At 44.8% G+C, this 27584-nt stretch overlaps 1 protein-coding gene across 1 annotated transcript in view; it reads left to right on the top strand.

The window, feature by feature from the left end:
• Positions 1-27584, top strand: part of RBFOX1 (RNA binding fox-1 homolog 1) — a 330067-nt gene that overhangs the window by 281578 nt on the left and 20905 nt on the right. Inside the window, exons 11-12 of the mRNA XM_029949680.1 lie at positions 7823-7865; positions 12567-12631. Coding sequence (XP_029805540.1) covers positions 7823-7865; positions 12567-12631 — 108 coding nt within the window. The remainder of the gene's footprint in view (positions 1-7822; positions 7866-12566; positions 12632-27584) is intronic.

Genomic DNA, 27584 nt, shown 5'->3' on the forward strand with positions numbered 1-27584 from the left:
CTCCGCTCACCCCTGCTGCACAGCCCCACTCCTTCTGTGACCCGCGGGTCCCTCCCTGGAAGCCCCAGGGGCAGCTTCAGTGAGGGACACACTGTGGCAGGGCTGCGCCTTAGCATAGTGGTAGGAGCAGAGTAAGCGTGTCAGTATCAGAAAAATGGGACTTGTCCTTGGGTTTCTTTGAGCTTGTCAGTATGAAGATGTTAGATCCCACTTTCCATCCAGTTCTCCGTCTCAGAGTCCCAGAGTGATTGTCCACGGCCCCTAGTGGAGGGAGGAGCACGGCGCCCCGTTTACAAAGGCAAGCATCAGCGGCCTATTCTTTCCTCACTTCTGGGAGTTGGTGGCAGCACACTTGAGGCAGAGGCACACACTTGGCCATGAGGCACAAGAACCCGACCTGGCTTTACCAGCCACAGCCTAGGCTCAGACATTTCGAGTCTACACCAGGTGTGCATGGGAACACCACCAAAGCCTAGGGCGGACTCAGCTCTCCATCATTCACAGAGGAGGAGGAGCCGTTACAGACTGGGTCCCCCCTCCACAGATATGTAGACAAAGACATTACTTCCCACATTTAAATAGACCTCGGTATGTGGTTAAATGTTAGTATTTTGCTCATGCCCCGATGACTCTCTGTGTTGAGATGTCGAGCCCGTCGCTCATCACTTTGGTCACATCAACGCCCCGAATCTTCCCTCGGGATGAGCGCTTACCAGCCTCTCTCCCCGTTTTACAGACCAGTGTGTGAAAGTCCGGGAGCTTGAGTGAGCGAGGAGTCCAAGGGCTCACAGCCACTGACTGATGAGGCTGTGACGGATGCCCGTGTGGTTCCCATCTGACTTGGCTCTTGAGTGGTGACCTGCTTGTGGAGGAGGACACAGGGCGGAAAGGCATTCCCAGCACAAGGAATAGCATGTGCAAAGACATGGCAGCGTGCACAAATGGGGCGCATGTGGAAATGGTCTTGCTGTGGCTCCCCGGTTCACCTCTGAGGTTCGGAGCTCAGACTCAGTATTTGTTACTCTCCTCCGTGTCCTCAGATCTGTGTCAAGCCCTGTGGGCAGAGGCTGGCCCTGCTTTCTGACCCCCCACAGACCCTATATTTTCATGCTGGAAATGCTGAAAGCATAGTTCAGGACGCTGCCCCGCTCACTGTCTTGGATTAGGGTTTACGGGGTCTGACAAGTGCTCTCATGCGCCGCAGCCCCCTCGGATCAAAATGAAAACAGCCAAACGCGAATCCTACCAACCTCCTTAGTGCCTCAAGGCCCTGTCACGTTTAAGGATAATGGTACTTGGGTTCTGGGCAGTCAAGTCTGAGAAGCTCTGAGAAGCACTCTTCAGTGCCCTCCAGCAAACCCGTGTCACAGCCGTGTGCGTGTGCGTGCGTGTGTGTGTGTGTGTGTGTGTGTGTGTGTGTGTTTTAAGTGCTTCCCTTTGGCTTGATATGCTTGGCTTACACGTGGGTCTGCTGCTCTCCTCCTGAAACCTGCTGGAACCCTTTGGTAATCAAAGTTGTGTTTCCATCAGAACCCTGCTCCATTCGACAGTGGGGCTCGCTGGTCCTTTGCCAGGATCATAAATCATCTCTGATCTCCACGGGGAGATCTCTGGGCAGGTTATTAATAACAACTACCGTCCTGTGGAAAGCATGCATTTGGAAATGCACGCTTCTATAGTCAGTATGTCCTGTGATCCTCCCGAAAGCCTGTGAGGTGTGCAGGCTACACGTGCTCCTCATTAAATCCATCATAATGCTTAGGAATTTTAACTTAGCTTCCCATGATCCCACGGCTGTAAGCTTCTCTTCCTGGCTGTCTCACTCGAGGTATACGAAGAAACTTGTGGAGAAGTCCAGGATACATTTTCCCTCCTATGAAGTCCCCTCTCTCTGGAATGACTAGGTGATGAGGATGACAGAGTCACTGTGAGACCAGGCTTATTTGGTCGTGATGTGGGGCCTGCTGGGTCTGGATATAATGTATGTAAATGTACACACAGGTGCATGTATGCACATGCATGTCTACATAGGAGCCCACATACATCCCCAGATATGCAAGTATCGCTCAACACATTATCCACCTGTGCTCACATACACACATGCACTTATACACATGGGTGTGGTATACACACATGCATTGACATGTGCACAGTATCACATTCACCCACATGCGTGCACATAGAACACACACATACATACAAACATGTATAATCTTCCACACACACATGCACACATACACACGTAAAATCAGTTATTTTCCTACATTTACCAAGAAAGAGTGGCACGTGGAATGACCAATATAATACTGGAGTGTGAAAGAGCTTAGAACTTTTCTGGAATCATTTGGACTATCCAGGTCTCCTAAATTCCTTCAGCTACAACCCCTACTGATAATAGAACAATCTGTGTGTCTGTCCTTCCCCCTTGGGGAAGCTCTGTCTGTCCAGGCCACTTAGAATAAACCGAAATTCTCCTTGCATTTCTGCACCCCCTCCTGAAAGAGCGGGAAGTCTGGTACGGGGCACGCCACCACGTCCTGATTCGGGGCCGACGCCGAGCCCCAGCCTAATTTTCTCAGGCCGATGGACCGCTCTTGTCTCCAACCTCCTTAGCCAATGTGGAAAACTCTCCTCGGTTCCTGTGTTTTGGATCCTGTGACCAGACTAACGTGGCCAGTGCAGGGTTGGTGTGCCTGCATGGGGAAATGCACTAATATGGATGTTTTTCTTTGTGTGTGCACCCTCGCAGTGTTGTTTACCAGGATGGATTTTATGGTGCAGACATTTATGTAAGTATCCATTAACGTGCATGCCGCCCCCGTTTCCTCCCGGAGTCATTCTGTTTACAAGTTTGCTGCAAGTTTCCTCTTCGTGGTCTGGAGGCAGGGGTCGGGCGCAGGGCCGAAGAGCCGCAGCTGACGAGCGCCGTCTGGGCTGTCGATGGGTGGATTGCCTCCGTGTTAACTTCAGAATACTTGCAAACGCCCCCTAACAGAGATGGCGTTTCTCTCAAGTCAAACTAAAGACTCTCCCCACCCCCCACCACAGGAAAAAATAATTCTCCCTAAGGTTTTCAGTATAGCTGTGTGTTTCCAGTGTAATTTTTATCATAACAGCTGTCATTACCAGCTACAAAGGGGTAAAAGATATTTTCATGGCTGATTTTTTTTGATGTTCTTTTTTTAATGTTTATTCATTTATTTTGAGAGAGAGAGAAGGAGGAGGAGGGACAGAGAGGAGAGAGAGAGAATCCCAAGCAGGCTCTGTGCTGTCCGCCTGTCGGCGCAGAGCTGACGTGGGGCTCAGTCATGAACCAGGAGATCATGACCTGAGCCGAAACCAAGAGTCAGACACCTACCGATAGAGCAAACCAGGCACCCCAATTTTTTGACACTTTCTTATAAATGCACTTAATTGTTCACAATAACAACTCTAGAAAGGACCCTCTCTTCCCTCCGCGTGATTTTAGCAAGAAACATCTCTAACAAAATGTGTTCCAACTTGACCATGAAACCCTAATTCCCTTCCTTATTCCTCCCATTTGCCCAAAACCATTACCTGACCTAGATTGTTTGTTAAATTTAGAATTGTTTATTAAATTGTACCACTTTATTAAGCTTTTCACTTTTAGGAAACAGTAGGATGCTTCTCATTATGGGGACCATAATTAAACGTGCCTAAATGGATCTAAAGGTACATATTCTTTGCATTATGATATTAGCTGCAATGTTAGGAAAATCACTTGGAATAAACACAATTTAAAATAGATGGGCAGGATTGGGGGTAGGTATTTTTAAAATCACATACTTTTTTATTCCGTATGACCTCACATAAGTTCACTGAAATCATTGCTGTTGGCTTATAGACTAGATAACAAAGACAAATAAAACCACACTTCTGACCAAATTGGTATCATTTAGTAGAACATGGGAAAGACACTAGTTATTTAATTTTCCTCCTTTTGAATTTCAAATCATTACAGTTTTGAGACCTGGTATTAATCTCCATCAATGGTGCATGGAGTTGAGTTCTGCTCTCCTTGTACCAAGTACATTAATTATCATCTGGGGGTTAGTTTTTTTTCATAATGAACAAACAACAGATACCCAATGAACAACCAATTTCTTTTTTTTTTTTTATAGCTTAATCCATGCCTTCAAATATCTTCTTGTTAAAAAACCTTCCAATTCAAACCTTATATAGAGAGAAGGAGCTGGAGCCCACTCACACTCTTCAAAACACAGCAAACCCCGTACTGGCCTCACCCTCCCCAGTAGAGCCTCTGGAGAGAGCAAACCTGAGTTTAAGGCCTTTTGTTTTTTAATTTGGGAAATGGGGAGAAGAGAAGGGATGGAAATATGAGGAAACAATACAAACTACCAAAAAGAAACCACCATCAAAATACTATCCCCCTCAACACCTACCAGTGGGAAAAAAGAACTACATGTTAATAAGCTGAACGAACAACAGAAATATCATATTAGCTGTCATTTAATTGAGTGTCCACCTCTCTGTGCCTCAGTTTCCTCATTTGTAAAAGGACAGCAATTTCTTGAATTATTAATTTGTGCTGTCCTGTGGATGCCTCCACTGGCTGTCCGTCCGTTGCCTCCCAGATGTTTGAGAGGCGGGAAGGAGGGGCTGCCTGAAGGCAGGGCATGCAGGCTCCCGGACAAGGGATAGAATGCACTAGGCAGAGTAGTGGGCATATGTGACTGTCGGTTGGCACTGGAGACTGCAAAGGAGAGTCCATGAGAGCAAGGTCAATGAAGGGGGCAGAGACACTCCGAAGGGAGCAAATGTGCCAGCTTCCAGACTAAGGCGGGAAGATAGAGTCCACTGAGGGAGGAAATCTACAAAAAAGTCCCTTTGTGCTCTAAGTGCCTTCAGAGGCTTTGTTTCCCACGAATTCGGCTTCTCTGGGCAAAGCCAGCCAGGCGCAGTGCTGCAGTCCCCCCAGGTGGCTGGGTGCCCCGCGTGAAGGGATTATGGGAGGGGACAGTGTCTCTTCCACACAGTGCTTCCCCGTGTCAGGATTTAAAAAGCCTTTTCTCTAGTTCTTTGCAAGCTCTTCTACCAAAAACAAAGTATGATCTCATTTTCCCACTCTTCATGTTATGTAACAAGAAGAGTTTTCAGGTGGTGTTTCCAGATAGGCAGTCGAGGGACAGGAAAACTTACGAAAAAGGAACTCAGAGCCTTGTTTTACCCAGCACATGTGTCTGTCCTGTCTCCAAGCAGGTAGCTCACACCTTGCAGAGTTTCCTGAGTATTCGGCTCCGTGTAATAAGGTGGCAGGTTCAGACTGTTGCAGGTGGGGGGCGGGGGGTGTCCGCAGGTGCGGCGACAACTAGACCACCTGTTGTAGCAGAACAATGGCTCATCGATGGCCTTGTGTGACTTTAAGGGAATGAGAGAATATTCCCTGCACTCTTACAGTCTACGGAGCAGGCACACAGTTTTGGCTAAAAGTGTATGACAGTCTCAAAGTGCTGTTTCGAGTTGCCACCCCTGCCTCCCTTGAGGTGCTGGTGGTCCTGATGTCTAGAAATGTCCCCAGTGCTCCGTTTCCTAAATAAATGATGAGGAACACGGTTCATGGATAAGAATGCGAGGGAAAGAATGTGCTAGTAAAGGAAGGAAGGTACGTAAGGAAGCTTCTGGCTTGTTCCTTCAATCTCATTAAAAACAGTGCACAGTAAATAGGGTTGGGCAATCCCAAGAGGTCCGGGGGCCTGTGGTAGATGCGTTACATACATGGGTCGCCTCTAATAGATTTAAACATTCTGATTCTTCTTAATTTCGTTGGGTGGAGCCTGAGCTGCTAGCTTTGGTTACTTCTGAGGACCACACGGGCAGGGCCGTCCTCCACTCCTCCTGCCCCAGTCCCCAGGCGGCGGTCACAGCTCACCCACCCAGCAGACCGCAGTGTCCTCTCTGCACCTGCTTTCTCCGCACCTGCCCTCGCCCTGCTCCGTCTGTCCCTCCCCCCTGATGGGGGAGCCCTCCAGCATTTCTCCCGTCCCACCAGAGCACAGAGGATATGAAGGAACGGCAAGACCCCCGCCAAGGGCAAGCCATTGCCTCCCATGTAGAATGAGCTCCTGCGTCAGCATTTCAAAGAGGATAAGGGAGAGAAGGAGCAGTGGTCAAGATGCCCCAAGTGGTAAGAGCAGTCCTGTTTGTTATGGGACATGGGACGCTGTGAGCCGGGAGCTAAGGCCACACCCAGGGCAGCTCGTTTGGGCTGAGGGCACAGAAGAAGCATCCTGTTCAGGGTCCCAGCCCTGTGGGAGAAGCATGGAGTCTGGCTCCAGGGGGCATGCCCAGGCCCAGTGAGGATGGCCACTCATCAGAAAGGAAGTAGCAGGTTTTCAGGTCGGAAGGGATGGTATAAAAGGTCATTACCTGAGTCCCTTCCACCTGCGGACATGCCCCCCACACACACATGCTTTTATTTCTAAAGATAGGCATTTAGCTTACATAACTGACATGTCAAATCTATAAGTTTGCTGTTATCACTTAGCATTGCACATTGAAATGATTTTTTTCATGAAGAAATCAGGTTAAAGAAAACAATTAAATAAAATAAGAGAAGTGATCCATAGGATCTTGACAACCTGCTAGAAAGTTGACGTAGAAGGGCCAAGGCCCCTGGACCTACAAAGTAATCTGTCCTGTTTGGGGCAAAGCTGTGGGTCTCACAAGACCCGAATTGGCCATGTTGCTGGCAGTAAGTGTGCATTTAGGCACACACGTGCCTTCACCCCCTCAGGGAGCTGCCCGCGGGTATGACATTTGATCAAAAGATACTTTTGAAAATGGAAATAAGGACGTCTCTAATAGAGCCATTTAGAAAGAATGTACTAACTCAGTGGAAAGTAGGGTGAGGTGGAGGAGAAATGGGGAAAAAAGGAAGGAAGAGAGAAGACAGGTCGAGAGGGAAGAGAGAGAACGAGAGAAACACTGATACATGATAGAAATCTTAACCACGTTCCCTTTTTATAGGAAAGCCCTAAGCTTTGCCACAGTCTGTGGCCGTGAGGCTGCCTAGCAGATACATCTCGATGAAATTCCAATGCACATTTATATTATTCTTAAATTCTGTTGTAACAAGTTCTGGCGGACTCCATGGCTAAAGACAACTCTTTCTGACTTGGTGTCATTGTACCATCCATGGATCTTAAAGAGGTGTCTTAATCCCCCTGATCTCAACACGGAGAGCTGGAAAGCAAAGCTTATCCAAAGAAAGTCCTTATTCCTGGGACCCTGCTTGCAGGGGAAGCCAGCTGCCAGGCTAGGGGCCACTAGGCAGGTCACTCACCCTGGGGGCGACCACCCACCAAGAAGTTGTGCATTTGCTACAGGGATAAGAAAGGTATTGATACAGTCAGGGTTGTTCTGTACTATAATCTTAACTGCCTCAATTATCAGGCATCAAACCTAAATCCTCAGGTATTCCAGAGAATTCTAATCGTGCGATCAGCAGAGAAATGTGAAATAGTTCATTTGAACTGTTGCAGTATGCTAAAGATAAGAAGCCATGAAAGTATCCTTTTCTCTTTAAGAGTAAACACAGGTTACGCAGATACTGTCAGTTCCGTCTGATCACCACCTCCCCCTGCTCGGTACCCTGGGTCACAGAGACTTGCCGACGGATACCTCGTTCTTCTCTGGGTTTGACGGGTCCTTCTCAGATCTTAGTGAACTAAGAGAAGCAAACTTGTAAATGAATTGCTCTGGAACTTCTGTCTGACTTATGCATTTTCTTTTATTTATTTAATTTTTGCATTGAAAACATTACATTTCTGTTTCCTTATAGAGTAGTGTATCAAGAGCCTGTGTATGGCAATAAATTACTGCAGGTATGAAATCCCGACTGGTGGAAAAGCTCCTCACTACGGTTGTGGGTTTGATGTGAAATCCTACTAACAAGACAGTTCTGGGGAGGGGAGCTGTTCTCTAACGTAGAAAGAGGAAAGACTTAACTGAATTTTCCAGTTTCGATGTGAATGCTTCTAGAATAGAGATACATATTCTAAGATTTCCCTTATTTGCTAGATCATGAGTGTGTCCAAGTGGAGGTCTGACTTGGCGATAAATTTCCTGGCTTAAAATGTATCTACACTCAATTAATATAAGTTCAGTGAAAAGAATTGCAAGGTTTCATTGTCATCAGTTATCTGGGTAATTTTGTAGTCGGTTCCTGGAGTCAACCGGAATGGTTAAAAGAAAAATGTATTCATCCAGCATTGAGGGTCTTCACAGCTAACGGGACTTTCCCTGGCTTTCTTGTAGCTGCTTATAAATTTATTTCACACCTATTGCTATAGCTTTCAACCCTATTACTCACTGCTGAAGCAACCCCCAAATGAACCAATTTGTAGGAAGAAAAAAGAGCCCACACATCCATTGGAGTGTAGCTGGCCGAGTCTCCCAATATGGTCTGTAACCAACATTAAAACTGTCAAATCAAATGAAGGAAGAATGTAAAGCTAAGGATGATCAGTGGGAGTTTGATTACATGGCTTTTCCTGTAACATGCAATTCTCATTTTTTGTTCTGTATTAAGTCCATTAAGAAAGTACATTTTTTAACTGCAAGAATTCATCAAGTTTTAATGAGAACTCTGTATGAAAAAGGGGTACTTGGATCTCAGAGAGAACAAAATAATTTAAATTCCCAAGATCAACTTTTATTTTTACATTTTGAGAAAACTGACTTTCATTGCCATACTTCAGAAACAGCTAGTGTGTATGATGCGGATAAATTAGGGAGTGATTATTGAAGTGTTTCATTTTGCAAATGTTCCTGTAAATGTAGTTTTCGTAAATCACATATTGAGATATATATGTGCATATTGGTATATTTGTGGTTGGCACAAAGCGAGATCCTTGGGTATTCTCAGGAACAGGCAGGGACACACACACACACACACACACACACACACACACACACACACACTCTCACTACAGCTCTACCTCCCCCCCGTCCCCCATGACACACAAACACTTTGCTTCTCTTCCTAAGTCATTCACCATTAGGACACGAGAACATCTTTGTCCAAAAGTAAGCTCTAAGCTCAAAAATGTGATTTCCTTTGTCAAAGGACACTGAGCAGCACTGCGGATCTACAGTGCTCAGCAGTATTGGTTTAGGAAGTTCCACAAATGGAGTGGCCAGTCTCCTTTCATTTAACTTGGCACTTTCCAAACCTATTTGGGAAAGGTTCCTTTTCCTATGCCTAGCTAGCATCCCACGAAGCACAGTTCTGAAAACGCTTTGTTGGAGCACTATCCAAGGTCCTTCATCAGTAATGTGTCCAACTCCAGAGGACATTTGCTACCAAATGAAATTCTTCAGACAACAGGAGTCAGGGTCTTTGTGACCATGTCTGGTGGTGGCGGCAGAGGTATGGGGGGGAGGGTGCGGACTCTGGCCACTTAAAATTTTTATTTTATATAAGGCCTCATTTATAGCTTGCTATAGGAGTATGCTTTATGAGTACGGAACACAGAACTATGTTGTGCTGTCATTTGGTTTGATGGTGGGAAAGATCTAATTGTCAAGGACGCATTTTTGTCCTAAAGTGAGGAAGACTAGTTTCACCATGAGCATCGTTCGGTGCCAGGAAATGGAAATGAGCGCTCTTTTTTCAGACGTTAGCACAGAACCTTGGAGACGCTCTGGCTATGCTCAGCGAGCTGCAAAATATAGAGCAATAAAATTGATTAGAGTCACCTGTTAGCAAGGCAAATTAAAGCAATTTGTATTTTTTGATCATTTTACAGTGTATGCACTCATAGACTGAGTTAATGCACAACTCTGTTATGCCCCTAATACGGATTTCATACAGAAGAAAAATAGCAAAGGAAAACAATGCAGTGAGAGATGTGGTATCAATCCCCCTAATCCTTTTTCTGCTTACCAGCTATGTGCCAATCTTGTAGCCCTGGACTGTCCCGGACTGAAGCCACCCACCCCATGTGGCCCTTTCCATGTAAATTCAGATGAACTCACATTAAACAAAGTAAGAATCCAGTTTGCTTCAGTGGCCATGTTTCTGGTGTTGGATGGTCACCTAGGAACCGGACTCCTGTCCTGGATGGCACGGATGTAGGGTGTTGCCGTCATCACCAACAGGCCCGCTGGTCAGGAAGGTGACCGCGGCTTATGGTCAGAGTCTTTCTGTGGACTCCACAGACTTCAACAAACTGTGACCTTGACTTTTAAATAGGGAATGCTCATAAACAGACTCCTACGGCAAAGACATGTGTCAGGCTATTGACCGTTTGCACCTGTCTTGCATAAAAACACACACCCTCTCTACATGGGCAAGAAAACAGCATGGAGGGTGGTCCTTCCCAAAGCTTCACAGCCCAGCACATCCGTTGTGCACGAGGATCCAGTTTGTGTGTACAATAAATATCCACTGGCCATCGGTGATGCTCATTTTCATTATCTGCTACTTCCACCACAGCTGTTGTCTCTACACTTATCAAACTTACTGCCCACTTTCACCAATGGAAACTATCACAGAAGTTGGGGACACAGAGTTCAGAGCTGAAGGGATTTTAGCAAGGGGGCTGTTGCTAGAAATCTTTGCTGGGCCCAAATTCAGTCACCAAATCACGATCGATTTACATAGCCCTTGATGCAAATACCATTTGCAATGGCTTTTGCTTTTTATTCTGGGAGAGAAAAAAATACACACACACACACACACACACACACAGACACACACACACACACTTTGTCTCCATCAAAGCTCTGAAAGCTTTGGCAGTTAGTGCCTCCTAGCAATCAAAACGCCAACTTCAGCCCCTCTCTACCTCATTGTTTAATACTCACACCTGCACACCTGTGTCTTTCTGGACATATCATGAAAGCCAAGGAGATGGACAAGCCGATAAAAAGAACACTCCAGAAATCTGGTGACCTAATTTCCCCTAAGCCCATCATTCTGTATCTTGAGCTTGGTGCTGGTGTGACAACCGCTTTGGTTTTACAACTCCTCAGTACATTTAATGAGTTTCCCCATTTCCTAATTAGAGAATGTGGTGTTTGGAACACCAGGCGGTGTCTGGCTAAGACCTCTTTTTTTTTTTCTCCACATTATTGTTCAAAGGAGACTTATTTTCTTTTCCTTTTTGTACTACTAGCTGCCAAGGATGGGTGACTGTCATTCAGGTGTCTTGGATGTATGTGCCTTCTCCAGGGCTGATCCAAAGAACAAGTGTCTCTAAGGATAGACTAGATTTTTGAGTTGCTACATTAATGGTGGCAGATCTATCCCGAAAGTTAGCTGTTGCCAGAAGAGGGTAGAAATGAATTATTAAGACCACTTTGTCTACATTTTTAAAGAAGTTTTTTGCAGCATTGATCTCCTTGTCCCACTCTCTCCTATTCGTGGAGCTAAATGTGAGGTCCCCCCAACCTCATGGTTTTGTTAGCTCCCCTCTGACAAGGGAGTGCCTTTGCCGTTAGGTGTCCTCTAACACGTCAGTCTTTTCAGAGATGCCCCTCTCTGGGGAGGGTAAGAACCGTTCGCCCAGAGGATTATGGGACTGTGAATTCTAATTCGAACCTGAGTGGCCCCCATGTTATCAGTAGAGACTGGATCCTGTTTGTTAATTTTGCTGAGATCATTCAACAGTGGCTGATGTATTGCTGTGGTCTGCTAAGCAAGAAGCTCAGTTATTTTCACAGTTTGATAATCAATGCTCCACTGCACACAATTCCTTTTGAATATGACCATTTGCTTGTCCTCTGCTTAATTGAACAATTACATTTGCTGGTACATGCAACTAAATGTTAATTATTTTTTTTCAGGTTTTTTTCTCTCTTAATGATTTTATTTACAAATTGGAAAGCTTTATCATATTTTCCACACCAAACAAATTCCCTATCTGAACCAGTGTGACATCTTTAGTGGAAAAGACAGAATTTTAAGAAGTGTTCACCATTCCATTTTTTTAAATAATTATGCAACACTCAGAAAGCTAAATACAGTCGTCTTTAATTGCTTCAGTAGTTGAACAGCTACATGTGCAAGAGATTGCTAATAAACTTTCAATTGCAGTGTTATCTTATTTTTTATAAACATAAATGCAACACAGGAGGGCCTACATTGGATTTTCAAGGAAGTAATCCAGGAGTATTTGAATAAAACGTAAGTTAGTAGCAGATAGGTAAAGGGAAAGCATAATCTTTTCTCAAAATCTGGAAAGTTCAGCAAAGTAGAGGGTTTAAAGAACCCCCGGTAATCCTCCCCCCCAAGGCACCCCCCCCCCCATTAACCACTTGAGCACATCTCTTTAGAAGGGTCTGGGATCTTCCTCTGGGATATGTGTGCTCACGATTGCTAACCTGTAACACCCAGCTGGGGTCGGTGTCCAAGCCCTGTCTCTCTGGTGTGTGTTGTACTTCACTTCGGTACTAAGCTTTCATTAACCTCCACGTTGACTGGTGGATGTGGGGAACTGCTGTTCTGATGTGCTCTCCCATCGGGCGTCCCCGCTTGGGCTCCCGTGCGTTCCTAAGCCCGATTTCTCCTTGCGTTCTAGGGTGGCTACGCTGCGTACCGCTACGCCCAGCCCACCCCTGCCACTGCCGCTGCCTACAGTGACAGGTAAGAGCCTCCCTCCTCCTGCCTGACAGCCACCTGGAAATGAACTTGGCTGGTGGGAGACGAGATTCTCGTCCAGTTTTGGTGCAAATGCATGACTTCTGGGGAGGCTGCGCCCGGTGCGTCAGGTCCCACGATGAAGGGAAACAGCGCCATGTTGAGGGAGGAGGAACAGTCAAGCCTAGACCATCCTTAGCTCGCCCTCTCTGCCGAAACACAGAATTGCTATCTGGTCCGAGTAGAGTTGCTTTCCAAATCTCTCCATTCCTGTAACAGTGCACCTTGCATGCACACACATATGGTCCCCCTAGAGCCTTCCCACAGTCTTCCACGTAAGCAGCAGCCACGGTTTCATCTGACTCGTAGGACAAACCCCAAGAAGATGATCCTACAGGTTTCCCTCGATTTCGAGCACCCTGTTGCCACCCCCCCTTTTTTTTTTTTTTACATTTTACGCCCAGGAAAGCACTCCCTCCACTGCATTTCTTAAATCAAAAACAAAGGAGTGGGGAAAATGTATCTGCATTCCTAAGACAACTCACTCGTCTTGGTCGTCCCGGTGTCCGATCCGACTAAGATAAGGCAGCATTTATTCGTAACTCGCACCACATGTGAAGACTGGCAGTGGAAGGGACAGAGCGGGTTTCAGGGACGCAGAAGGCAGAGTGGATAGGGGCGGGGGGAGCTGTATGACCCATCACCCAGGCTTAACAGATGACCTGGGTTCTGAAATGGCAAAGCCGCAGCTATTTTTGTGTAGGTGCCTTGAAAAACACAAAGTGTGCGTTTCCATATTGAATGCAACTCGTTGGCTCTGTTTTCTGAGGACATAAACGTGAATGTTCAGAAGCTCTGCATGCACAAATGTCATCGAGGGTGCTTATTTTTGGTAATGACTCCTTTAATTTAAAAATATGTCTCATGAATAAAACAGTAATGGTAACAATTTGCATGTGTGGCTGAGGCATGCTGGGTCAGACAGGTAAGCAGGCGATGGATGTACTTGACCCCTGAACGGGAAGTGTCAGCAGCCTCTGGTTCTCCTTCCTCCCTGGCCTGTTGTGACTTAGTTCTTCTCTCCCGGTTTGCTCTGGTGTGCTTTCTCTGCGGCTCCATTCCATTTCTCACGAGATGTGTTGTGAGTTCTATGTAGCTGCGGATTTCTTCCGAGGGATAAGAAAGCAAAATCAACTCCTGAACCCCAAAAGCTGCACTTTGAAACCCCCATTCCTACACTTGTGATAAATGGCTCTTCGGCAAGCTAGCAGGGAGATTGCTATCTGGTTGTGTGCAGGTACCAGCACTATGTTCTTCTAAGCAGCCATAATGAGTTCTCAAGGCTGGAGGGAGCTGCCACACAAATCCAAACACCATCAAGATACAGAGCTAAATGCAGAAATTACCCAGTTACCCAATAATCTGTTGCCAAGATGCAAAACATGTCTTACATACATTACCATCTTCAATACACTTTGACACCGGATTAGGAAACTAGAGTGGGTCAATAAAGCTAATAAAAATGATGGCAATCTTGAAATCCTCGAGCTCTTTCCACAAATGAGAACTCTTATTGCTATTAAATTCTGCACACTGAAGATTCACAAAGTAGCCATTGTGATGTGGTTCTCTCCAACCCTTAATTATTTTTATGAAAATACCTCTAGATGCTAAATTCTCAAACACCCACTTTGTATATAATTATAATCATAGTGACTTTAGCCTGCTGCATAATTATAAGAATTTTAAATGGATTTATTTCTTTGGATTTTTATCTTGCTTCTCAGTATAAGTGCATCTTCCCCCAAGTTGAAAAAAAGGTTAATTACAAAGATATAATTTAAACTGTTTTCTTCAATAAGACCAATCTAGACACCTTTAAAAAAAATACAATATTTAATACTATGCTTAGATAGAATTGCCATTTCTATTGGCATTCCTTTGAAAATTAAGTTAAAATGTTGTTGCATTGGGGGTCACCCTATGCGAATATGTGTATAAACTGTGTTATTTTTAATACGACTGAGATTTCTCATTGGCAGCGTGTCCTACCGAAAGTCACCCTCATTCTTGGGTTGGTAAATCTTGAATAACCCTACAATTCCCACTTGAGTGTAACTGCTTCAGTGGAAGAAACCACCTAAACATACTTTGTCCATGTAATTGGCCTCTTGCTGTTCATCAAAGAAGTCTGTACATTCGGTCTTCCTGGTTGCTGTAGAAGTTGATGACTAGCTAGCCCTATTTAACTGTATCACAACCAAGATGGGATTATTGCATTGAGGTAAATGCAGTAATAGGTAAATTACCAGAAAACAGTCTTTAAAATGATATTTCTGGTTCGATTTGCAAAACATATTTATGACATGGCGGTACTTGCACTTTCAGTAAGCAGGCACACAGAAAGAAGACCTTTCCCTCCGAGAGAAGACACACATTTGGAGGGAAATGTGAAATTATCAGAAGAGCTCTTGCATCTAGCTGAAAGATGCCAAGTTTCTAGAATTTATCTCAGGGCAGTTGGGTCATCATTTATTTTCTCACGATCACAGTATAGAATCATCTGCAATAGATTCTCAGTTCCTCTTGTCTAGAAGACAGGCAGGATGACAAAGAGTAAAACTTCTTAACCCAGAGAAACTCCTTCAGGATAGGAAGCAGAATCAGCAGGAATTGAGGGCATTTTGGTAATGCTCACTGGTTGTCAATTAAATGAAAAGTGAAACTGCAGTGAACTTCACTTGTAATCATGAGATTCACTCTTCAGGCACGTGGAAAGCAAAAGAAGTTTGATGTCCCCAGTTGGTAGAATTTGGCCTTGTATCTGCACAAACTAAGCCCTCATCAAATTAAAGATTCAGGGACCTTTGGAAAATACTGCACTCCGGTAACCTCCGGACCGTCCAGAAGGTCCTTGATGGGCACCGTGCAGCTCCCTGCCCATCATCTTCTTGCTCAAATGATCACATGCTGATTATGTGGGAGCGCCCCAAGAGTTTCTGACTGCCGACCCCAAGAATGAAGACCATCTGGTGTGGGCAGAGGTTTCCCCAAAAGAAAGAGACCTGCCTGGACTAGGTAATTTTACAGTCTCACTGACGAATTTAATGGGAACAGGCAGACATACTTCCCTGGCATTTAGGAAACCTTTGGTAAGCGCTTGGCTTCACCAAATCTTCATTTTTAATCTCACTTTGATTCAGGGAAAGAAAGGCAACTGTCCAAACTCTCCCAGGGGATTGTTTTCTGAGCTTGAACCAATCAAAGCATGGCGGTGAGGCCGACGGTCATCTGGTCATTGCATGCCACTTGGTGTTGCTGATGTGTTGTGATGTGTTCTGGATTTGACAGGTCCACCATCACATTAGCTCGATGAATGGCTTGCTTGAATTAAGCCTGGGGACAGGCTTCTCTTTATGGATTGGCTCTTGGTTTCTTTGTGTTCTATGACTTGGTTGTTGATGCATCTGTGAGCAGCCAAACCAGGAAGCGGGGTGGGAGGGGATAGTCCCTGTTCAGAGACTTGTGCCACAAATATCTGGGGATGTGTGTATGATGTGTCTATAGCTTTGATGGAAATGTTCTCTCTCCAGAAAGGCAGACATTTGTCATTGCTTGTCTTGCTTGCTAAACATTCTAACATCTCCTAACAACCAGTGCATGAGAACCTCCCCCGCATTAGTGCAGAAGGGAACTAGCGTCTGATGAGCCAGAGAAGGCGAGACAGTGGTTCACGCGGACGTCTCACAGCTACCCCGGTGCACTAATAGTTACCAGGGGCCGTTTCTTCTTTCACGTAAGACACGTGTTTCCGTTAAAGTTCCCCAAAAGTCAGCTACTTTGGACATGACACTAATAGCCCCAGCCGCACAGGTGCCCCTAGCCAAAGAAACAACAAGCAGAAAGGTTTTGTTTGTTTTATTTTCTACCTTTTTTGTTCATTTGTTTGAGAACTTAAAATTTCATTGGGAGCATAGTATTAGACTGTGCCATAAAAAAATGTTTTTATATGGTGAAAAAAAATGGTGGAATATTGGCAGTTTCATAGCTCAACTTAATAGAAACCCAGTTAAAATGGCCTAGAATCAATTATCTTGCTCTCTGCCTTTGAAATATTTTATATATATATACACACACATATACATACATATATGCATTTCATATATATGTGTGTATACTATGTGTCTATATATACACATATGCTTAGACACACACACACACACAGCTGTGTCGCAGGCCCTCATGAAGGACTCCTGAGACAATCTGGGTAAATCTTAATACAAGGAGGTCAGGACTTGTCAAGTTCAGGCACTCATAAGCCACATGCTAGAACATTTTTTAAATGTGATGGTCATAACCTATGAATTTAAGTTTCTATTTCAGAGAGAAACAGATTAGTCATTCTATTTTTAAAAGTCAATAGGGATAAGTAGGCATATCTTTGAGGTACCGGAGAAGTTGGTCTACCCCTGTTTGAACTTAGATGAGTGATAGAGATACACGCATACATATATGAGTGGATGGATAGATGGATGCGTGAGCGGATGGATGGACGGATGGATGGAAAGTTAGATGATAAATAGGCACACAGGTGGTTAGGTGGAAGAGAGAAAAATGAGAGAGGAAAGGAGAGAGAACAGAAGCATGGAAGAAGAAGAGGACAGAGGGAGGAAGGCAGAAAGAGAGGACAGGAAGGCAGGGAAGAAGGAAGGAAGGGAAAAAGGAGGCAAAGAGGGAGGTAGTGAGGGATGGACAGATGCGGGCAGAACAGCTCTCCACCTGCTAATTCCATCACAAGGGTAAATACAGAACTCAGTCGTCATGTAAAACCTCAGTGCAATCCAAACCGAAAAAGTAGAAAGATTTGATTTTCATTTAATGCAGATACTCCCTCTCTATTTTAAAACTTTCTACTTCCTGGACTCTGATTAAATAATAGATACATGTCATCATTAAAAGAAAGCTAATAACTGCTTATTGTATTGTAGCCCTTTATTTGGAGTCCTTATCCAGTGATATAGACTAAGAATTAAGGGTTGATCAGCTAATAAAGCATAGGAACATCCTGAATGGAGCATTTCATTTACCATTCGAGAGTTTTTTGGGGTTTTTGTTTTTGTAGAAAGGTTAATTTTTTAAATATTGATGTACTTCAGGGACTTAACAATGTTACATTTTCTGGCTGTGGGGGTAGAATGCATTCATCTGCGATGAATGTGATCCCTTAACAAGGGTGGACGGTGCAAACCAGACAAGGAACGAGGTGGCGTTGTTTGCCCTGTCCCTGCTAGCTGAGCCCAGCTCAGTAAGGGTCGAAACTGCTTCTGGTTGAGAATCGGCAGCAAGCCCGGCACTCATTCGTGGGGGTGCGTGTGGGGAGAGGCCTCAAGAGCTTATCTTGGTGCTTTGTTTAAAGCACCATCTCCCAAGGCCAGTTCAAGGCCTGGCGACCGCCTCTGAGGACACATTTGCGGGGACAGGAAGGGGGGGGAGCCGTGCAGTGTGGCTGGCAGCTCCCTTGTCCTGGCAGCGGTCAGGCGCCAGCCGTGCTTCCTTCTCAGACGCCAAGACAAAGAACTCTTCTTTTATGAAATGATGACACCAGCAAACGGTAACTTAGTTTTTTTCTTTTCCTTATTCTATTTTGTTTTTAATGTTCTTACTTGGCAAAATAAAAGCTGGCAGCTGTATAGTAGCCTTCCTATTATATTTTATTTACAGTAAAAAATTTTTTCCTCCAAGACCACTGTTGAAAAGTGGAGTGAGCACATTATACACCTTGATGCCAGGGACGGTTCTCAGGTGAAGAAAAAAAGCTGAGATTCTTGCCTGTTGAGTCCAGACAGCACAGCAAGCAGCAGCTCTCTGTGCCTGCCTTGACCTGCCTTGTTGAAGGTGGGCTTGAGTTTCCTTCTCTTTTCTGCGATTTTCACTTGCCCTGATCAGCCCTCCTGGGTTCTGCAATTCAAGAAAAGATGCTCCGACAACTTGTAATGGAAAGGTCCCAGAAATGAGTCACTAATGCCTTTATTTACATCCTTGTACCCCAGTGCCTAGAATAAGCAGGTTCATTCAGCTTTCTGAATTAGAGCAGGTTGAAATGCATAGAGAGAGAGACATAATATATAAACATATAATATACTCTTATTATTTTTATGTATATTCTTTTTCTTCTTTTTGGTTTAAAGTTCACCTTCTTAACTGATTCATTTGGTTGCTTTTTTTTTCCCCCAGCAAGTCAGGCTCCTCAGGAGGAGAGAGTGGGAATGAGGCTTAGTATTCTAGGCAGCTTTAGAGTAACTGGAAAGACACGTACAGTGGCTGTGAGCTCGCCGCTACGAGGCAGAAATCCCAGCCGAAGCTAAGTGCCTCCAGTAAAAGTAGGCACATGACAGAACTCCCGTTAATACATTCATGAGATGGAAGTAGCGGCCTTTATTATTTGCGTTATTTACTAAGACTTCTGGAAGTTTGATGTAGTAGGTGAGCAAACTTGGATTCCAGTCCTCTCTCTATGACCGAGATAATAGCAGTACTAAGGGTGACTCTTTGTGAAGTCCTTACAGTGCAGGGCACTGTGCTAAGTGCTCTCCGGGTACAGAGCCACTGGGCAGTCCACACCGAGGCGGTAAAATCGATGTGGCCCCTCCGTTTTATAGACTGGGAAGGCGAGCTCTGAAGAGTTGAACGAGTTTTTTTCCACTCAGCTCGAACGCTAAAGAAAGCGCCCTCCATCACTAGGCTCTGCCGCCCCTTCCTGGAGCAGTCTTGAGAAGTGATTTCTTCCCATGCCATCCCTCCATCCGTTATGGGTGTATTGATCCCGCCTTTCGTGGTGGCTCGGAGGCACCAAGTCCATGGCTGTGAGATATTCAGCATGTAAGGGCGCTACACAAAGTGTCCTGGCTTTTCCTTCCCTGCGTTCCCATAAGAGCTTTGAATCTGGATGGCAGGAGTGAGGAAACCAAAAATACCAGACTGTCACTTCCACTGGACTCTCTAAAATTCAGGAGTTTGAATCTATTTCCTTTGCAGGTTCTGAACTCATTCAAAGCGTTTAGGAAGGAGAATGACCACACCAACTCAGCTAAGTTATGGTGTAGACAAGCCTTTTAAAACTTAATAGGTAGGGTTATATGCAAATCTAATTCTTTTTAATCCAATGAGTTCCAGGAGTAATTTGTTTTGTTTTGCTTTGTTTTTGTTATAGACAAACTTACTTAGGAGAAGGGCCACAGAAGCCCTTCAATTTGTCAATTCTCCAAAGTTTGGATTTTGAGACACCAGCTTTCCTTAAAGTAAGGGAAGTATAGTATCTTCCCTGTCACACCTTTTTTTTTCTATTTCACCATGTACATTTCTATTTGGAAGTTAGTTTTTTTGGTTTCGTCTCTGTGTGTCTGGTACTATGTAGCACATTGAAACACACAATCTGAGGAGAGGAGCAGTGTAGGTAGGGTGACCCCAGAAATGAGTATCCAAAATGTGACAGTTGAGACAGAGGAGGAATGTCCCGTTATTAAGAATGAGTCCAGGTCAGAAGGCTTCCCCTGGACTGTCCCGGGTCAAGCAGAACATGTGTGCTTCTCCTGGGCAGATTCTCCGTGTGCTCTGGGGAGTCCGAAATGGGACTTCACACCCAAAGTCCTTTAGTCTAGGTCCTGGGCTGTTTCTGCCTCCTTAGGCAGTTGTTAACGAAGTCAGGGCAAGGCATGTTTGCAGCCTGAAAGTGTCATAACTAAGACATGACTTAATGATGAAAAAATGAGTCAGATTTCATTCTGTCAAAACCACCAATAATTTTATCTGTTTTCCCCAGGGATCAAATAATTCCAATTGGGCATTCACCAAAAAAAGTATATATATATATATGACACCTAGGATAAATTACATTTTCTGCCCACCTGCTGTGTCGATTGACAATGATTTCATCTGGTAATGATGGAGTTGGCTCTGAGACGGTGGAGGGATGGATATTCTTGATAGTAGCCTCGATATGATTTTGGAAATTTGTGTTTATGGACACAAAGCTCTCAGTGCTGCAAAGAAATACAGCTGTTACTGATTGGTTTCCTTAGTTTCTCCGACTGTTAATTTACAGACACACACACACACATACCCACTAAAAGAAAAAGTGCTCAAATTTCTGTTTCAAGAACTAATTTCCTTTGGTTCAAAATCTATAATGGCTTCTTAACAACTTCTATGCACTATTGGATGAATATGTATGTAATGGAAGCCGTTAAAAAAAAAAAAAGAACCAAGACTGTAATAGTCAACAGACTGGACCAACAAGGAGTTGGGGAGACATTAAAAGACACTCCAAACCCAGTAGACCATAGCTGTCACGGCCATGCGGGTAGACACTTACGCCAGTGAGGAGACAAGGTGTAACAACTCCTTTGGTCATGTCGTGGTCTAATTACACTCCTCCCGGGCTGCAGGTCATTGACTTGATAGGCCGCAAAGAAGCAAATAAAACCTCTCCGAAGGAGCACCAGCAGGATCCTTCAGCTGTGAAGGGTTTCAAGGCGGGTGAGAAAGGCCCGTACTTTCTAGAGGCAGGTCAGAAGCTTCTTAGGAGAATGGGGACACGGGGGCTTTGTGGGAGCCCTTTCCACAGCAAATACAGAGCTATTATAGAAGAGAGCCTCCCAGTCCAGGAGAGGGGAATAAACGCATAATAGAATCTTAGTGCATGAATGTGACGAGCCGTGAACGCACTCACTTCTTGGCCTCTTTTGTTTTTTGTTTTTTGTCCCTGTGTAACACATTATAGACTGTCTTTTGGGGTAAGACGGAACTTTTCACTAAAAATGTCTAGGATTTCCTTTAAAGTTATCAAAACAAGTTCTGATCCTTTATCTGCGAAGAGAGGCTTCAGTTCTTTTTCAGTAGAACTCATTTCTGTGTAGACGCAGCCTCTGCGCTGTTTCCACCCTCGTGCGCAGTACATGCGTGTGAACAGCCATCAGACAGAAACAAGTGATTTCTCATGATTTCCCCCCTGGCATGAATCACAGTGGTTGATTCCTCTGCAATTAAATTCTCATACTTAATTATCACAAAATGTTTAGAGTCAGGACCGCTATCAGGAATTAGAGAGACCGGAGTTTGGAGGTGAAAGCGTGAGGGACTTTCCGGAAGGAGTAACTAACTCATCAATTTTGTCATTGTTCCTGGGCTTATTCTTGCCACATTAGGATGTGCGAATGTTCGAGTAGATCAATAGATTGTGGAGAGATGAGACATAATCAGAGCTAAACACCCTTTTCCCTTAATTATCTTAATCACTTAAATTGAAATGCTTTGGCCTTGAGATTATAGAAATACACCCAGACATCTGATAACTTGCACCGGCACTTCCCACTCCATCCGCACGCACAGACTCCCTTTATGAGGAAAACCATGGTTGTTGGAAGGAGCTTCCATCGGCCTCTCTATCTCCATCGCTGTTCATGGTCCCATTTTGTAATTTGAAATTTTAAACTGCATTAAAAGATGAGAGGCGTGTTTTCTTCACCATGTCTGCATAGTTAGACGGTGTGTGGGCTCTGTCTAGTTAGTGTGAGCTCAGGTGGGGGTGTGTGTTAAATGTGTGTCCCAGACATGATCAGCTGCACAGCTTTCCCAGATTGATGGATCGTTTTCTGCTATTCTTTGCTTTATTGTCTTCAGTTTCTCTATCGCAAACTTAAAACAAACAGGGAAAGTGTGATGGCCTTAGTCCATTCTGGTTTTTTTTTTATGTTTATTTATTTTTGAGAGAAAATAAGAGTGTGAGAAAGGGAGAGGCAGAGAGCGAGGGAGACACAGCAGGCTCCAGGCTCAGAGCTGTCATCACAGAGCCCAATGAGAGGCTTGAGCTCATGAACCATGAGATCATGACCTGAGCCAAAGTCGGACGCTTATCTGACTGAGCCACCCTGGGGCCCCTGCCTTAGTCCATTCTGAAATTTCAAGAATCAAGTGATGCATTGCGAGGGTCCTGAGATCCTGCCCTGCAAAGCATGGCCCCCAGACCCGCCCAGCTGGCCTCACCAGGGGCTTGTGGGAAATGCAGAATCTCAAACCCGCCCCAGCCCTGTCGTGTCAGCATCTGTACCTTCAGGATCCCTGGGTGGTGTGGATGACATTTGAGAAGCATCCCCATAGAGGGTAAGCTTCACTGTTACCATGATATGCAGCAAATAATGGTGACAGTCTGCAAACCTTGCAGGATGTAGAAGTTGTCCTAGCAAATTGTTGGTTTGTAGTCATTTCTCTACTTTGCCTTCCTCAGTGATAAAGCAAGAGCCATCTGTGGTTGGAGGTACCTCGCAATCCACCCACCCCTCGACTAGTCTAGGGCCACAGTCATTCATTTTCTTTACCCCAAATATTTCTGGGTGATGCGAATGATTTCATGCTAGTATTTTTCTCACTGACTGTGTAACAACCTCAGGCTGATGTAAAACCTACCCTGGAAAAACCCCATGAGCTTCCTCTTCCCTTTACTGAGCCTCAGTTTTCTCGTTTGAGCAGTGGAGACCATCATGGCAGTTTCAGTCAGAAGGAGATGAAGGTGAACTTTACTTGATAAACTACAGGAGGTGGTGAAAATGCACGGGGTTCTCAATAATTCAACCGTCTGTTAACAGATATTTTAGAGTGCAGAGTATTATTTGAAAGCACTGACTATATCTAGGCAAGAGCAAACAAATAAGATTAAATCCAGTTGAAAGTGGGAGTTATTTTAAGAGTAGGCAATGTCTAATGCCCCTGTATCACTGACATCCTGGGAACCTGCACCTTCCTCAGCTGCCCACAACTTACAAATGGTCTGCTCAGGATTTGAGGCTAAGTCTTTTATAGTCACTGTACCTATGTTGAGGCCTGCATTAGCGAAACTTTGCTGTCCATCTAGAGAAGATGATCAGGGATTTAGATTTAGGCTAAAGTTATTTACTACAGAGATAATACAGGCAAGCTCGTGGGCCTGTTTGATCCCCAGCTTCCTCAAGTGGGGTAATGAGTGATGCCTGCCTGCCTGGATTGCTGTCGGATTGGTGTGGTCACGAGCAGACAGCTTCTCAAATAGCGCCTGATGCTTCCAGATGCTCAGGATAGGATAGTACGATGAGCATCACTAAACTATGGGCGTATTTCGATTTGTTCCCATGGGAGCAAGTTTCCTGGCTTAGAAGAATATTTTGACCCTAGAGGGTTTTGTTTTTAAATCTTGACTTCCATTTTAGAAATGTCAGAATCGGGATACTTGAAATGTGCTAAGGGAGCAGATCTTAAACGTTCTCACCACACACAGAGAAAGGTAATGATCTGAAATGATGGACATGTTAATTAGTTTGACTACAGTCATTTCATAATATGTACGTATATTAAACCACCACTTTTAAAAAGCACAGCATCCAACCCAATTATATTCAGAATTTTTTTAAGTTTATTTATTTATTTTGAGAGAGAGAGCACACAGTAGGGGAGGGACAGAGAGAGAGGGAGGGAGAGAATCCCAAGCAGGCTCCATACTGTCAGTGCAGAGCCCGATGCAGGGCTCGAACTCATGAACCATGAGATCATGCCTTGAGCCAGGCAGGTACTTCACTGATGGAACCACCCCAACCTCCCTTATATTATTTTGTTGACCATACCTCAGTAAAAGGTGGGGGAAAATAGTTTGGGCAAAAAAATAAAATTGTGAAGGAAGAAGCTACTGGGACACATGAGATCAAACAGCCTGTCTTTCCGTTTATCCTTCTCCTTTCTGTCTGTGGAGGAACTCAGGCTGCCAGGGACACGTCCGCTTTGCAGGAAACATGGCCCGTCCCCAGGCACGGACCCCGCCCCACACCACCCCTGCTTTAGATTTCTGCACCACCAGTTAATCTCCAGAGACTTACTTTTCAAAACCTCAAACTCAGTCTGCCTCTGTTGCTCTTTGCTCATTGCTGCTGGTGAGACCCCAGCACCTGTGGGTGGTCATGGGTTACCAGCATCCCTGGGGTTTGTAAGGTTCGGGACCTCTCCACTACCACACTCCCTCCGTCGTGCACAGAACTCCTAGGTGGGCACAGACCTTCTCATTGTGGCCTCTGCAGCCTTCGGGACCTCAGCCCCCGTGCCCCGAGCTCCTCCCCGCTCCCCAGGCACGGACAAGGCTGGATCTTGTCTTCCAGGAGGCACCTGTCACCTCAAAGGGCTCTTTACTAGCCCCCTTTTGGCCTAAAACTCTGAAAGTCCTGCACTTAAAGACACAATTGCCTTTTCTCTCCGGGGAGAGAAGATGGCTACCTTTCATGAGGACACACAGCCAAAAAAAATAAATGGCAGTCGACCCCTAAATAAAGTGCTTTTGCATTCATGTCCAAATCAAAATGCAAAGCAAACAAAAACAGAATAAAATAAATCTAAGGGAGGCCTGTGCTATTTTCATCCCCGTTTTTCAGATGAGGAAACTGAGGCCCAAGTAGGTGCCAGGGCAGGGCTTCCAGATTTACCATTCATTCTCTTTTTAGCTGAGAAAAAAAGTAGTGGAAGCCGAGGAGATTGCTCAGGGTTGGAGAGTCTAAAATTACAGATGTGGACTGCTCTCAAGGTCTGCAGGGAAGGAACATGCACTTGGATTTGAATTTCTTAAACACAGAAGTTGTGGATGGCATATTCAAATTGAGGGTAGATCCAGAGCACTCACCTGCTTTTCCAATTAAACTTTTTTTCAAAATGCGCTCACCATTAGCAGTAGCAGCTGCAACTAAATGAAATGATTTGGAATGTATGTTAAAGGGTAATGCCTTCCCTTTTTTTTTTTCAAGAGTCCTTTTTTTATATAGTTTATTACCAAGTTGGTTTCCATATAACACCCAGTGCTCTTCCCGCAAGTGCCCCTCTCCATGACCATCAGCCCCCCGTCCCCTTACCCCCTCCCTCCTCAGCCCTCAGTTTGTGCTCAGCATTCAAAGGTCTCTCGTGATCTGTCTCCTTCCCTCTCCCCTTTAAGATAAAAAGGATCAGGAAAGACCCTGTCAGAGGTTAGAGGATCCCGCAATCAGCTTCCTTGCTGCTGGTTGGTCCGTTGATGCCCTGTCTCCTTCTACAATTTTCCACCACCTCTCGAAGTACATGTAATTCAACACTAAAAAAGAAATAGAAATTACAATAGGCCAGGGGAAAGTATAAATTCGAATGGACTTTTTATAGTTCTAGAGTTTTAGAACACTGATTCTAAATAAGTTGTAAATAAGTCCCTCCTTCCCAGGCCGTAAAACTGAAATATAAATTAGGTTATGAGCTTCCAGACAGCCAAGCCCAGTACAGATGCTCCAGAGTGACGTAGAGGCCAGCAGCAGGACGTGCCCTCCCGTTGGCTTAGTGGGTGCCTGGCAGGTGGCCAACCCTCATTAACCATCTGAGGGTTCCGTGAGCAAGGGGAGTAGACCATTCAGTAAAGTCAGCAAGAAGAATTTTAATAGAAGCACCGTACTTCTGCATCTTATGTTTATTCAGAAAACACTCATGGCTGGATTCCATATGACCCTTCCATCAACTTCTTAAGATGCCAGTAAGAAATCCTGATTCGTGTGTTTCCACCTTAATCCCACACATCTAGTGGGAAGCATCATGGGAAGCAATGTTATAAAAAATTAATAAGTATAAGTTTAATTATTATACAATTTTCAAAAATTGAAATATTAATAATCAAAAACCATGGCCATCAACACTGGTGCCATTTAACTGAAAAACCAGCAGACACAGCTCTCTTTCCTGCAGAGTCAGGGCACCTCAGTTCAAAGAAATATTCCTGCAGTGAAGTGTCAGTTCTCAGTGCTGGCTGACCCTTGAGATCACCTGAGTGGCTTTTCGGGAATGCCTGGGACCAGGAACTGCTCTCGAAGATTCTGACTTAAAAGATTGGGAAGTGGACCTGGTCATTAGTATTTTATTTTAAAAAAATCATATATCCAGAGTTGAGATACTCTGTCTTATAACCAACAGGTGCCCCAGAACCTACAGATAGAATTCATTTGACCTTGTGCCACTGTTGTCCTGGGGCATCTTGACTGCCAACTTTGAAGGCCATAGGGATTTTGCACTAGATAGCCTTGGAGGGTTTTAATCACAAATACGTGTGTGTGGTGTGTATGCGTGGATGTGTGTGTGCTAGCTTCTGTATCCATAGCATTAGATACAAGAAGAAGACAGCCGTGAGTGATATCCACCCTGAGTTTTGTAAAACAATAGCGACGTAACAGAATTAAGAGGCCAAAGAATGAGAAGTGACCAGAACATCTAACAGAAAAACTGAAAACCAGTGTTCTTTGATGGGAGAACATTTCCCGTCCGCCCTCCCTCCTCCCCTGCCTCTGCCCCAAGCTGTACTCTGTCTGCATGTCTAGCTTCTCACATTCCCTCCAGCAATACTGGCTGGCTACTATTTTCATTTGTCTCTTAGAGTTCAGCTGTGGGTAATTTTTAGAAGAAAGAAAGTTACAGAGAGATGAGATTTCGCCCAAGAAGCAAAGTGGGGTAGGATGATACGGCAGGTCACGGGACTAATTTAAACGTCCCACCAGCTGAGTCAGATGCAGAATCTAGATGGTTGGTCTGTGGAAACTATCGTAAAACATAATGAAGTCTGGTGATAGAATGAAAAAGAGAGAAAGACCATGGCCCATGCCATTCCACATTCCAGACTGTTAAAGCACAATCTAATTAACATCGTACTCAAAGGGGAGTCCAGGTACTCTGTCATTCTGTCTGGTAGGCATGCAAAGTTCACAACAGTCTCAGGAAGTTCCTCTGTACAGACGTTTCGCTCCATCGTGGACTCGGTACCCCTACGTGGGTGCCCCAGAGTGCAGTCTTAGAGAGTGAATAGGAGTTGGGGGTCTTGAGCCAACCCAACTCTATTCAGATTTCACCTCCACCATTTAGCAGCTTGCACATGCTCCATGACCTTCGTAGG

Source organism: Suricata suricatta, chromosome 8, assembly GCF_006229205.1.
Source record: "Suricata suricatta isolate VVHF042 chromosome 8, meerkat_22Aug2017_6uvM2_HiC, whole genome shotgun sequence".
NCBI lineage: Eukaryota > Metazoa > Chordata > Mammalia > Carnivora > Herpestidae > Suricata > Suricata suricatta.